This window comes from Megalobrama amblycephala, linkage group LG14 (genome assembly GCF_018812025.1).
Source record: "Megalobrama amblycephala isolate DHTTF-2021 linkage group LG14, ASM1881202v1, whole genome shotgun sequence".
In the NCBI taxonomy this organism is placed as follows: Eukaryota; Metazoa; Chordata; class Actinopteri; order Cypriniformes; family Xenocyprididae; genus Megalobrama; species Megalobrama amblycephala.
Genome location: NC_063057.1, coordinates 276,075 through 290,000, shown reverse-complemented (window position 1 = coordinate 290,000; position 13,926 = coordinate 276,075). Strand labels below are relative to the sequence as shown.

General features: G+C 38.3%; 1 protein-coding gene and 1 long non-coding RNA gene across 12 annotated transcripts in view; one reads left to right on the top strand and one right to left on the bottom strand.

Moving 5' to 3' along the window:
* LOC125246171 overlaps window positions 1-5,355 on the bottom strand; it is a 31,262-nt gene extending 25,907 nt beyond the window's left edge. Inside the window, exon 1 of one of the 6 annotated variants that reach the window (XR_007179760.1) lies at window positions 4,944-5,355. This is a non-coding gene — a long non-coding RNA (uncharacterized LOC125246171). Of the gene's footprint in view, window positions 1-2,837; window positions 2,869-3,247; window positions 3,281-3,401; window positions 3,745-4,317; window positions 4,553-4,789; window positions 4,827-4,943 lie in introns of those variants that run through there. The other 5 variants (XR_007179765.1, XR_007179763.1, XR_007179762.1 and 2 more) reach the window with 5 other exon arrangements.
* The window catches only part of syn3 (synapsin III), a 51,042-nt gene extending 41,034 nt beyond the window's left edge, over window positions 1-10,008 (top strand). For 3 of the 6 annotated variants that reach the window (XM_048157076.1, XM_048157077.1, XM_048157078.1), the window contains exons 8-14: window positions 546-688; window positions 880-954; window positions 1,027-1,129; window positions 5,723-5,851; window positions 5,923-5,965; window positions 6,062-6,200; window positions 6,570-8,085. In XM_048157076.1, coding sequence (XP_048013033.1) covers window positions 546-688; window positions 880-954; window positions 1,027-1,129; window positions 5,723-5,851; window positions 5,923-5,965; window positions 6,062-6,200; window positions 6,570-6,858 — 921 coding nt within the window. In that variant the 3' untranslated portion in view covers window positions 6,859-8,085. Of the gene's footprint in view, window positions 1-545; window positions 689-879; window positions 955-1,026; window positions 1,130-5,722; window positions 5,852-5,922; window positions 5,966-6,061; window positions 6,201-6,569; window positions 8,086-8,981 lie in introns of those variants that run through there. The other 3 variants (XM_048157080.1, XM_048157081.1, XM_048157079.1) reach the window with 3 other exon arrangements.
* Window positions 10,009-13,926: the final 3,918 nt, after the last annotated feature.

Here is a 13,926-nt window from a genome sequence, read left to right as displayed (position 1 = left end):
AATGACGTTTCACAACCACCGTCTCATCTCATCACTCCCCCTCGATGAAGTGAAAGTTCAAAAGAACAGCATTTATTTGAAATAGAAATCTTTTGTAACATGATAAATGTCTTTACTGTCACTTTTAATCACAAATTTTGAATGGTAGTGTAGAATGATTTCTGAAAGATCATTAAAAACACTAATAAATATTCATAAGAAAAAACAAACTAATTATTCAACCTCACTAATGAACTATTTGCTGACAGTCATTGTGACTCATCGCTAGCACAGTCACAGGGTCACAGGTTCATGTTCATGTCTTGTCATTGTTAGTGATTTCCTGAAGCGCAGGAAGTGCCTCCAGAAGTTTATCAGTGAGCTGTGGGCCACGGGTCAGTTTAAAGTTAACCAGCGGTTTTCTAAGAAAACGATAGTAGAATACATTTGTACTCTATTGTCATGTGAGGCTGAAGTGAAAAGAAGTGTATCGTTTTAAAACACTGTACTTGCAGGTAATATAGTATGAATGAAATGAAAGGTGCTTATATTTTGTGTTTCGGCAGATAAAGGTGGAGACGGCGAATGACTTCCAGGACATCACTAGTGTGGTGGCGATCGCTAAAACCTACGCCACGGCCGAACCCTTCGTGGACTCCAAGTACGACATCCGCATCCAGAAGATCGGCAGCAACTACAAAGCGTACATGTGAGAACCTGCTGCTGCGCTGGGGTTTGTGGGTAAAAGCAGAGCCGCCGGTGGTGTGGCACTGCACAGATGTGATGTCATGTGTCCGGAGACATTTTTTTTAATGCCTTTTTACCCATCACATATTTTAGTAATGTGTTTTCCAGCACAAATAATAAACATTCTGAAAGCATGAAGTGTGTGTGTTTCAGGAGGACGTCCATCTCTGGAAACTGGAAGGCCAACACGGGTTCAGCCATGCTGGAGCAGATCGCCATGACGGACAGGTGCCACTCAAACACGTCACACTGATCCCAGCAGGTGTTTGACGCTCAGATCATCATGTTCTGTGTCTGTAGGTATCGTGTGTGGGTGGACTCGTGTGCGGAGATGTTCGGGGGTTTGGACATCTGCGCTGTAAAAGCCGTCCACGGCAAAGACGGCAAGGACTATATCATAGAGGTTTGCTCTTTCCCATGATTCTCATTACATCCGTGTGGAGATCTGTTGCTGTTCAGGCCTCGAGATGACTGAAAATGACTTAAAATAAGACAAAACAAGCTAAATATTGTTAAAAAATGAGTTGGAGGCTGAGATCAAATGCTCTTACTCCAAACCAGCAGTAAACTAGTGTTCAGACGCTTAAACCAGCAGTTAACTAGCGTTCAGACGCTTAAACCTGCAGTTAACTAGTGTTCAGACGCTTAAACCAGCAGTTAACTAGTGTTCAGACACTTAAACCTGCAGTTAACTAGTGTTCAGATGCTTAAACTAGTGTTCAGACGCTTAAACCTGCAGTTAACTAGTGTTCAGATGCTTAAACCAGCAGTTAACTAGCGTTCAGACACTTAAACCTGCAGTTAACTAGTGTTCAGACACTTAAACCAGCAGTTAACTAGCGTTCAGACACTTAAACCTGCAGTTAACTAGTGTTCAGATGCTTAAACTAGCGTTCAGACACTTAAACCTGCAGTTAACTAGTGTTCAGACGCTTAAACCAGCAGTTAACTAGCGTTCAGACACTTAAACCTGCAGTTAACTAGTGTTCAGACACTTAAACCAGCAGTTAACTAGCGTTCAGACACTTAAACCTGCAGTTAACTAGTGTTCAGATGCTTAAACTAGCGTTCAGACACTTAAACCTGCAGTTAACTAGTATTCAGACGCTTAAACCAGCAGTTAACTAGCGTTCAGACACTTAAACCTGCAGTTAACTAGTGTTCAGACGCTTAAACCAGCAGTTAACTAGCGTTCAGACGCTTAAACCAGCAGTTAACTAGCGTTCAGACACTTAAACCTGCAGTTAACTAGTGTTCAGATGCTTAAACTAGTGTTCAGACGCTTAAACCTGCAGTTAACTAGTGTTCAGACGCTTAAACCAGCAGTTAACTAGCGTTCAGACACTTAAACCTGCAGTTAACTAGTGTTCAGACGCTTAAACCAGCAGTTAACTAGCGTTCAGACACTTAAACCTGCAGTTAACTAGTGTTCAGACGCTTAAACCTGCAGTTAACTAGTGTTCAGACGCTTAAACCAGCAGTTAACTAGTGTTCAGACGCTTAAACCGGCAGTTAACTAGTGTTCAGACACTTAAACCAGCAGTTAACTGTGTTAAGACACTTAAAGCAGCAGTTAACTAGTGTTCAGACACTTAAACCAGCAGTTAACTGTGTTAAGACACTTAAACCTGCAGTTAACTAGTGTTCAGATGCTTAAACTAGTGTTCAGACACTTAAACCTGCAGTTAACTAGTGTTCAGACGCTTAAACCAGCAGTTAACTAGCGTTCAGACGCTTAAACCTGCAGTTAACTAGCGTTCAGACGCTTAAACCTGCAGTTAACTAGTGTTCAGACGCTTAAACCGGCAGTTAACTAGTGTTCAGACGCTTAAACCTGCAGTTAACTAGTGTTCAGACGCTTAAACCTGCAGTTAACTAGTGTTCAGACACTTAAACCAGCAGTTAACTGTGTTAAGACACTTAAAGCAGCAGTTAACTAGTGTTCAGACACTTAAACCAGCAGTTAACTGTGTTAAGACACTTAAAGCAGCAGTTAACTAGTGTTCAGACGCTTAAACCTGCAGTTAACTAGTGTTCAGACGCTTAAACCTGCAGTTAACTAGTGTTCAGACGCTTAAACCGGCAGGTAACTAGTGTTCAGACGCTTAAACCAGTAGTTAACTAGTGTTCAGACACTTAAACCTGCAGTTAACTAGTGTTCAGACACCTAAACCTGCAGTTAACTAGTGTTCAGACACTTAAACCAGCAGTTAACTGTGTTAAGACACTTAAACCTGCAGTTAACTAGTGTTCAGATGCTTAAACTAGTGTTCAGACACTTAAACCTGCAGTTAACTAGTGTTCAGACACTTAAACCTGCAGTTAACTAGTGTTCAGATGCTTAAACTAGTGTTCAGACACTTAAACCAGCAGTTAACTGTGTTAAGACACTTAAAGCAGCAGTTAACTAGTGTTCAGACGCTTAAACCTGCAGTTAACTAGTGTTCAGACGCTTAAACCTGCAGTTAACTAGTGTTCAGACGCTTAAACCGGCAGTTAACTAGTGTTCAGACACTTAAACCAGTAGTTAACTAGTGTTCAGACACTTAAACCTGCAGTTAACTGTGTTAAGACACTTAAAGCAGCAGTTAACTAGTGTTCAGACGCTTAAACCTGCAGTTAACTAGTGTTCAGACACCTAAACCTGCAGTTAACTAGTGTTCAGACACTTAAACCAGTAGTTAACTAGTGTTCAGACACCTAAACCTGCAGTTAACTAGTGTTCAGACACCTAAACCTGCAGTTAACTAGTGTTCAGACACTTAAACCAGCAGTTAACTGTGTTAAGACACTTAAACCTGCAGTTAACTAGTGTTCAGATGCTTAAACTAGTGTTCAGACACTTAAACCTGCAGTTAACTAGTGTTCAGACACCTAAACCTGCAGTTAACTAGTGTTCAGACACTTAAACCAGCAGTTAACTAGCGTTCAGACACTTAAACCAGCAGTTAACTAGTGTTCAGACACCTAAACCTGCAGTTAACTAGTGTTCAGACACTTAAACCAGCAGTTAACTAGCGTTCAGACGCTTAAACCTGCAGTTAACTAGCGTTCAGACGCTTAAACCTGCAGTTAACTAGTGTTCAGACGCTTAAACCGGCAGTTAACTAGTGTTCAGACGCTTAAACCAGCAGTTAACTAGTGTTCAGACACCTAAACCTGCAGTTAACTAGTGTTCAGACACTTAAACCAGCAGTTAACTAGCGTTCAGACGCTTAAACCTGCAGTTAACTAGCGTTCAGACGCTTAAACCTGCAGTTAACTAGTGTTCAGACGCTTAAACCGGCAGTTAACTAGTGTTCAGACGCTTAAACCTGCAGTTAACTAGTGTTCAGACGCTTAAACCTGCAGTTAACTAGTGTTCAGACACTTAAACCAGCAGTTAACTGTGTTAAGACACTTAAAGCAGCAGTTAACTAGTGTTCAGACACTTAAACCAGCAGTTAACTGTGTTAAGACACTTAAAGCAGCAGTTAACTAGTGTTCAGACGCTTAAACCTGCAGTTAACTAGTGTTCAGACGCTTAAACCTGCAGTTAACTAGTGTTCAGACGCTTAAACCGGCAGGTAACTAGTGTTCAGACGCTTAAACCAGTAGTTAACTAGTGTTCAGACACTTAAACCTGCAGTTAACTAGTGTTCAGACACCTAAACCTGCAGTTAACTAGTGTTCAGACACTTAAACCTGCAGTTAACTAGTGTTCAGACACCTAAACCTGCAGTTAACTAGTGTTCAGACACTTAAACCAGCAGTTAACTGTGTTAAGACACTTAAACCTGCAGTTAACTAGTGTTCAGATGCTTAAACTAGTGTTCAGACACTTAAACCTGCAGTTAACTAGTGTTCAGACACTTAAACCTGCAGTTAACTAGTGTTCAGATGCTTAAACTAGTGTTCAGACACTTAAACCAGCAGTTAACTGTGTTAAGACACTTAAAGCAGCAGTTAACTAGTGTTCAGACGCTTAAACCTGCAGTTAACTAGTGTTCAGACGCTTAAACCTGCAGTTAACTAGTGTTCAGACGCTTAAACCGGCAGTTAACTAGTGTTCAGACACTTAAACCAGTAGTTAACTAGTGTTCAGACACTTAAACCTGCAGTTAACTGTGTTAAGACACTTAAAGCAGCAGTTAACTAGTGTTCAGACGCTTAAACCTGCAGTTAACTAGTGTTCAGACACCTAAACCTGCAGTTAACTAGTGTTCAGACACTTAAACCAGTAGTTAACTAGTGTTCAGACACCTAAACCAGTAGTTAACTAGTGTTCAGACGCTTAAACCTGCAGTTAACTAGTGTTCAGACGCTTAAACCGGCAGTTAACTAGTGTTCAGACACTTAAACCAGCAGTTAACTAGTGTTCAGATGCTTAAAATTGAATTATTCGAATGATAAAAGTGATGTATATATAATTTTAAAATAATTATTATAAAAAAATGTAAAAGTTTTATTATTTAGACACTCCTAGTTTCTGTAAATTAAAAAGTTGTCGTTACAGCTGTTGTGTTGTATAATAAGAGTCTCCTGATTGTGTTTCATTAACAGCAGCATGACATCATCATCACTCGATTAGATACACTTCACTGATGATGTCATGAGCTTCACCCACATTCCTCTGAGTAAATGATTCATTCGAACACTTGAAGTTCCAGAAATCTCAAACCGGATTATACTTTAAATGATTTTAAATGAGAATCAAACTTTGAACTGTACTAGAGTTCATCCTGGACACACATTCTGTCAGTCACATGAGGATGTTTTTGAATCATTCCTCTCAAAACAGTAGCAGAAGCAACAGGCCATTCGGCGTGACACTAGCGCCTCCCAGTGGACACAGATCAGCACTGCAGCCTTTATTATAGCTGTGAAAAATAATAATATTTACTTAAAAACATATTTTATTTCAGCTAGTTGCCAAGGCAACATTTCTCATTTTTGTTTAGTTGAACTTGAAGTGTGTGTGTGTGTGTGTGTGTGTGTGTGTGTGTGTGATGGTCAGGTGATGGACAGCTCGATGCCTCTGATTGGTGAGCACGTGGAAGAGGACCGTCAGCTGATCTGTGATCTGGTCATGAGTAAGATGGCGTTGGCTCTGCTGGGCGTCACCACACCGCAGACGTGCACTAAGGTACCGCACCGCTTTAACCTGACCTGAGGATGAATCTGTGGAGTTGAACTCATCTGTGTGTGTTTGTGTAGACTCAACCCGGACCGCAGACGACTCAGCCGAGACGAGCTCCAGGTGCAGCACACATTCGTACAGGAAATAAATCATTATTCCACACAGTAGTGTATAAAGCGCTGATTTGATGTAGCTGATCATCAGGTGTGTGTGTAGGTGGTCCTCGCTCGTCTGAGTCGGGTCAAGCGTCGCCCCAGCGCGCCCGATCTGCCACTACCTCGCCCAGTCAGGCCTTCCAGCCCGGTCCGATTCCCTCCAGCGGCGCCGGCTCACAGAAACAACCTGCGCAGCTCAAGTAAGACCCTCATCGTGTGTGTTTGTGTGCGCTCATTAACGTCTCTCCATGTTTAGCTGAAAAAATGTCACCTAAAAACAAAAAAAGAGGCGCATGAGCTCAGATCAGTGAGAGCTACAGTCGATCAGCTCCAGAAAGAAACACAACCCTGTGCAAACTGAAGGAAAACCAGCTGATGAAAAGATCAAACCCAATATTTGGAAATAATCAAGTTAAACTGATCATTTAATGATGGCGGGTCATTTCACACATTATAAATCAGTTCACTCGTAAACATCACGTGATTGACAGCGCTCGCATCATCTGCTCTGGTCATCTCAGATCTGTGCTGATGAATGATCCAGAGTCTCCATCTGTTTCCCATCCCAGCATCCCTTATTTCCCGCTCCTGTCATCAGTGATTCTGAACTGGTGTGTGTCGCTGTTTCTTCCAGTAAATCCCAGTCGCTCACCAACACCTTCAGCGAGACGCTGCGTGGAAACGTCACGGACGACGAGGCCAAAGCAGAAACCATCCGCAGCCTCCGCCAGTCCTTCGCCAGCCTGTTCTCTGACTAACACACACACACACACACACACACACACACACACACACACACACACACACACACACACACACACACACACTCGTGTTGGTCTGACGTCTGTGTGTGTTTGAGAAGTCAAAGTTCATTCGGTTGTGTCGCATCTTTGTTAATCTGCCGTCAGACAAACGTGTGTGTGAACGAAAGTCTTTGATGTTTTGTTTTTAAGACCTGATGAACCAGCGGCTCTCCAGCAGGGGGCGGGGCCACGAGAGCGCCTCCACATGACCTAAAATAACACCACATGACTTAAAAAAGCTGAAAATCAAGATGAAAACTGACATTGTGTTTCACATTTTTTTCCTTTAACAACAATCATATTTATTGAAGGACCAGGATGCATCTGATGCTCTTGGAAATTAATTGAAATCAATTTCTATATATTTCCATTTCTGTGTCAAGCTCTAAAATATTTATTATAGCTGCTGAAAATGGACATTTAACAATTTTAGAAACAAACAGGAGAGTCGTATAAATTCATTATTGAATCCTGAAGAACATTCAGCTTCTTGAATCTTATGAAATCATTTATTTGTTTATGATTTTTAAAAATATTTATTTTTATAATTTATTTATTTCTAGTTATGTTGAACACAAGGAGCAAATCTTGTATAATGAGGAGTCAGAAGAGTCGAGAGCCGCTGTGATGGTTTGATTTGTGTTCAGTGATTCGCTGTGAATCAAATCGGAGTGAATCGTTCCTGCAGATTCACTCTCTCTTCCAGTCCGAGCGTGTCTAAAGCCATCGTCAGATCTGATGCAAACGTGTATCGAGCAGCAATATTCCCGTGTAGGAATAGAGCTCCGTCTTCCACCTCCGATCAATCTTCCCTTTACGAACTTGAGTTTCTGTCTGTTCTTCTACTCTATTCTCTGGACGTCACGTCTCTGCATGAATAATGTGCATTTCATTTCATATAAAGCAATGAAGGAGAAGAAAATCCTGGAATTCTTGATTCACTGAAATGAAAAAAACACTCTACTGTTTAAATCAGTTCAACGAACCGAACACGTCAAATTCTGATGTTTATGGAAGCCCAAAAAATCATGCTTTCTTTAACCATAACATAAATTATGACATAAAAAGTCGAAATTATGAATACTAAGTTATAATGATGATATTAAAAATAAAATTGGTGACTTAAAATGTCAAATATGACATGACTGAAAGTCATAATTTTCACCTTTTATCTCATAATTATGATGTAGTATGCCATCATTTGATTTTATCTCATAATTTAACATTTTGATTTAGTATGTCATAATTGAAACTTTTTATGTTTTCAACTTTTTAACTCATAATTATGACTTAGTATGTCATTTTTTAATTTCCATCTCATAATTTTGACTTTTTAACTCATAATTATGACTTAGTATGTCATTTTTTTAATTTTTATCTCATAATTTTGACTTTTTATCTCATATGTATGCCATAATTTGATTTTATATAATTTAAAATAATGATTTAGTATTGTGACTTTTTATCTCATGGTTTCAACTTTTTAACTCATAATTATGAGTTAAAAAGTCAAAATTAGGACATACTAAGTCATAAATATGAGATAAAAAGTCAAAATTATGAGATAAAAAGTCAAAATTAGGACATACTATCTCATAATTTTGACTTTTTATCTCATTTTCAACTTTTTATCTCATATTTATGACTTAGTATGTCATTTTTTAATCTCAATTTTGACCTTTTATCTCATAATTATGATGTAGTATGCCATCATTTGATTTTATCTCATAATTTAACATTTTAATTTAGTATGTCATAATTGCGACTTTTTATCTCATAATTATGACTTAGTATGTCCTAATTTTGACTTTTTATCTCATTTTCAACTTTTTAACTCATAACTTAGTATGTCATTTTTTATTTTTTATCTCAAGTTTGACTTTTTATCTCATAATTTTGACTTTTTATCTCATAATTTCGACTGTCTTAAATAAGATTTATCAAAGCATGATTTTTTTATTATTATATGGTGGTAAAGGGCTTCCATAGATTTAGGTTCAGTTTTCAGTTGATTAATGAATCAGTGAGATTATGTCCATAATTAATATTCACATTAGTACTGTACAGTGTTGTGTTCAAGCTTATGTTTCTGTTGGGTTTGTTGAAAAGGACCAAACTCTTTCTGTGAAAATTGATTTGCTGTTTTTCTGATGTGCCGTTGGCTTTGTTTTCTCTCAGAATGAAGTGCAGCGAAGCCATAAACTCTCCTGTACAGATTCGTGTGCGATTCCTTCCGCTCGTGTCCATCACGTCGAGCTCTGTGGACTGACGTGCCTCCGACAAAATATTAATCAAACGTATTTGAGACTTTGTGATGCTGACATTTTTTTATGATTCTTTTGATTCATTTCAAACCTCCCTGTAGATCTTTGGCTCAGTGTTGTCGTTGTTGTCAGGAACATTTGCATGAATTGTGAAAGATGTTACGTCTGAGGAACTGAAATCAATAATCAGAGCTTACTGTATGAATGAGAGCAGATGAAACTATGAAATCATCATAAGAAACAAAGAGGACGTGACTCCAGTTCATTTACATTTCACTCAGTGAATCAACATCTATGGAAGCCCATTTATGACACATAAGAAAAAATCATGCTTTGATAATTATTAATTATGACATAAAAAGGGACAAAGTCATAATTACATGGGGAAAAAAAGTTGAAATGCAATGAAAAAGTCAAAATTATGACAGTCATAATTATAACATACTAAGTCATAATTATGAGAACAAAGTCGAGACTGTGACATACTAAGTCAATTATGTCACAATTATGAGATACTAAGTAATGAGAAATTATAATTATGAAAAAAGTAATTATGAAATTATGACAGTCATGATTATGATGTATTAAGTCATAGTTATGAAATAAAGTAAAAGACATAATTGTGAGAAAAAAGTCAAAATTATGACTGTGAATTCTGACTTAGTATGTCATAATTATGATTTCTTTTCTTATGTGGCAGAAATTGACTTCCATAAAAAAATAAAAACTCTGTCACGTTCTGATGATGTCACGGATCTGAATGAACACAGAACCCTCTCTGATTTACCGCGGTAAATGTGGCATGATCGCCTGTAGTGTTTGTGTTTCTCTCTGTGTGTCTCAATGTGTTACAAACTCTTTTAATTCTGTTTTGATTTGATATTTTATAATCTGTCTCTGATGAACGGAAATGCTATTAAAACAATCGTGTTTAATATGAACTGCTGTAATTGTGCATTAATTGCTCTCTGGGAAATGGGGATGTTTCTTAAAATATTATTTTTATTCATTCAACATTATGGTTTCAGTTCACAAACAGCTCATGACAGATTGATTTTGTTTTATTTTCATCATAACATTTATTATATTTAATTTTTTATCATCCTCCACCTCAGTCTCAGAGTAACTCGGTGAGATGATGATGATGAAGATGATGATGAAGCAGCTCGTGATTCATCTGTGATTATTCAGATGTCATTATGATCACAATAATGAAGCACATAATGAGCAAACATGAGTTGATGTTGTTCTCCTCTGAGCCACTAGATGGCAGCAGCGCACAGATGAAGAATAACACGTGACTGACGTCATACAGCGTCACGCTGAAGAAAACATGAAGCTTATAGTTATTACAAACAACAGATGTTAAAATGTGCTTCTATTTAATACATTTTTGTGAATCATCAAGATCTTTCATGAGTGTAGTTTTTCATCTCAAAGGTCAAAGGTCATGTTCATCTGAAGCTTCATGGTTTTGTTTGAGTTTCAGCGTTCAGACTTACTGCAGCTCCTGATTCAGATTCTTCTCGAGCGTCATTCACAGAAACCTTGTGTCTGATAAGAGCCTGTGTGTGTGTGTGTGTGTGTGTGTGTGTGTGTGTGTGTGTGTGTGTGTGTGTGTGTGTGTGGTTTTTCTCAGTCACCATAGAGAAATGCAAAGTTGAAGTTGAAAACAAGGAAAGGCCTTGGTCACCATGGCAACTGCAATGCCTTAGTAAACACAAAGAGAAAGATGAGACGGACGAGAGTGTGTGTGTGTGTGTGTGTGTGTGTGTGATGGATTCTTGCCACATTTCTTCTCATATATTTTTATTATGTTTGTCAATCATCGCATCAGGTCAGATTTTACCCCAACATCAAAAGAAAACAAGAAATTATATAGAAAATATATATATATATTCTAAGAATGTTTTGCTAAACGTTATTTCTGAATGTTCAAAACGCTGTTTTTTTCAAAAACATTTTAAAACGTTGTTTCTTGGTTATATGAACGTTAAGGGAACATTCCATTCCATCATTCTTCAAACATTATATAAATGTTACTTTTGAATGTTCTCTGAACGTTCTGAAACATTTAAAAACGTCCAACTGAAACATTCTCAGTATAAATAATATTTTTGTGTTAATGTTTTGAGAACATTAGACCAGATAACATTGAATGTTCTTGTTAACGTTACTTGAACGTTTGTTCAGAACGTTGAGAGAACCTTGCCAGTCTGATCAGTCCCATCATCAGCCAAGTACATACTAGGTGCAATATGTAAGATTTTCTGTCCGCTAGAGGTCGCTAGAGGTCTATTCAAAACAAAGGCGTAGCTTGATGACGCCAAGTTTAAGCCCAGAATCTTGGGACATGTGATCTTCACCTCACCTGGAAATAATCGGGATAGGACTCGGGAAGAACACATGTTCATGGATGTGATTATTAACATTACTGTAGTGTGAAGCAGAGCAGGAGCGAGTGTTGTGGAGCTGAACGAGGAGCTGGAGCGATTGATCAACACACGCCTCACGAGCAGCGGGACTTTTATTATGACACAGTCGCCGGCGCCGCTTCCGCTTTTCCGGTCATGAGTATGAGGTAACGCAGCTCTGTTTATCATATTAGATACATTTGAGAGTGTTGAAAATGATGTTATAACGTTACTCTGTGCGTTCGCTCGGCGGCTGCTGTGAGACACTGTTACACACTGCAGTAAGATAGATCGATTTTACAATATCATATTAAATACTGGATGATTGTGTTGATAAATGGCATGAAATTCATTTTAAAACGTATTGTATGATGGAGAAAATTCTGTATTACTGTTACTAAAAATAAAGCTGCATCTGATTATGCTATGTTAGCTACTTCACAAAATAGTGTTTTTCTCTGAGGCATGGTAAAGCATCGCAAAACATCAAGAAAATTAGATTTAAACAATAAGACTAAACGTGTTGAGCTATATAACAATAATTAGATTTCTGTCTATAAATATATCAAAACAGACGTTCCCTTGTCTATTAAAACATGTAAATATTAAAGCGTCTTTGGTGTTTCCATGGTTACTACAAAATAAAGCGGAAACCGAGGGTAACGCGGGTATGACGCCATTGACAGGCGACTCCTCACACGTTAAAATTGCAATTTTCTCACGATTTACAAATAGTTGCAAACATTTGGGATGTTGTAAGTACTCAAGTGAACAAAATGAAGAGTTTGGTTCCAAAACACGATAAACGCCATTTTCAAAAAATTGAGTTTCCGCCAAAATCAGTATTGTATCTGGTTGGTATTGAAAAGTCATTTATTAATTTTGCGCAAAATGCGATATCCGTCGTGTTATTCTGTCATGTTCCCTCCCTTTCTTTCCAAAACACGACAAACGCCAGTCTCCTTTTTCTCCAAAACGCGATATATCCTCTCTCAACCAATCACAGCGCACCATTCCACGCACTGTAAACATTGAAGGCTTTTTTAAAAGCCGTTTTTAATACCAATGTACTCAGCAAATGTGTTTATTTAACCGTGCGGTGGCGCAAGATACTCTTTAATTGGTAATGACAAATAATTTATAACATTAACAAGATGACCATTGGAGCGACGGCTGAATGTATTTTTAGTAAAATGGCTGAATATAAGATAAATATTGGCAAAGTTTAGACTCTGTCATACATGTGAATCAACTTACTTTGTTGTGTATTTTCAATTTGAAAAATAACTTTTATACTGATGGATTAGTTGCATTTTGAAAAAAAAAGTGTCATGGATTTATTGCATTTTGGGGGAAAAATAATACGTTTTTATAATAAACTTTTTAAAATCAAAATGTAGATTTGAATTTTTTTATGTTTTTATATCCAAAAGATGCTATGTGAAAGTTTGAAACAGAAAATAGTGGTTTTCATCTTGCCAATTTTTTGGTAAAGAAAACACCTTTTTACTCAAAATAATCAAAATGGAGTTATTGCGTTTTGGAACCAAACTCTTCAAATATAACACTGGCCTAGTGGATTTTGGATATTTTACTGCAAAATTCTTACATATTGCACCTTTAAGTATTTATGATTAGAATCAAAATGACTCAGTGAATCTTTAACTCATATTCCAGCGTCTTCCTGTTCGCTGATCCTCCATTTCCTGTCCGAGAGCTTCATTTCTACTGGATTTGTGCCGCTCGAGTCTTTTGTAATGGAGACTTATAATGTCATCGACTGAAGAATGTTTTTCTCCTTCAGGACATCTCCTCCTCAGTGTTCCAGCACAAACATCTAAACGTTCTTCAAACACTGAGGAAGAACATCATTTTCTGAAAGCGTCTCACGGCGCAGGAAACACACTTTATTTCATGCAGACAGAATTAAAGCTGGTTTCCTGCTGACTGTGTGTGTGTTAATGAAACCGCCGTCGTCTGAGGAAAGGTCAGTGTGTGTGTGTGAGTGTGAATCCTTCAGGAGGATTTCGCTCGGGGCTCCGAGACGAAACACACGCTGAGACACTGATCATCCTGATCGTTCTCCAGCACAAACATCTAAAGATCCTTAAATCAGTCATTTACTGGAGAAGAGAAATGAAGAGTGAGTTTGTGCTGAAAACAACAACAAATATTCAGGGCTGATCTTCTGTGTTCTCCAGGTGAAAGCGTCTCTGATCTTCTGCTGATGTGGTTCGGGTTCGAGTTTTCCAGATGTTTTCTGCTCCAGTTTCTCTCTCTCCTCAACACACACACACACACCATCTGCTGCTCTTCTGTAAGTCTCTTTGGATTGAAGCGTCTGCTAAACGAATGAATGAGTGTGAATGTGTGCAGATGTCCGTGTGGTCAGTGCCGGTCAGTGTGACGCTAGTGAGATCTGAAGCGTTTGGGGCGTCAGCTGAG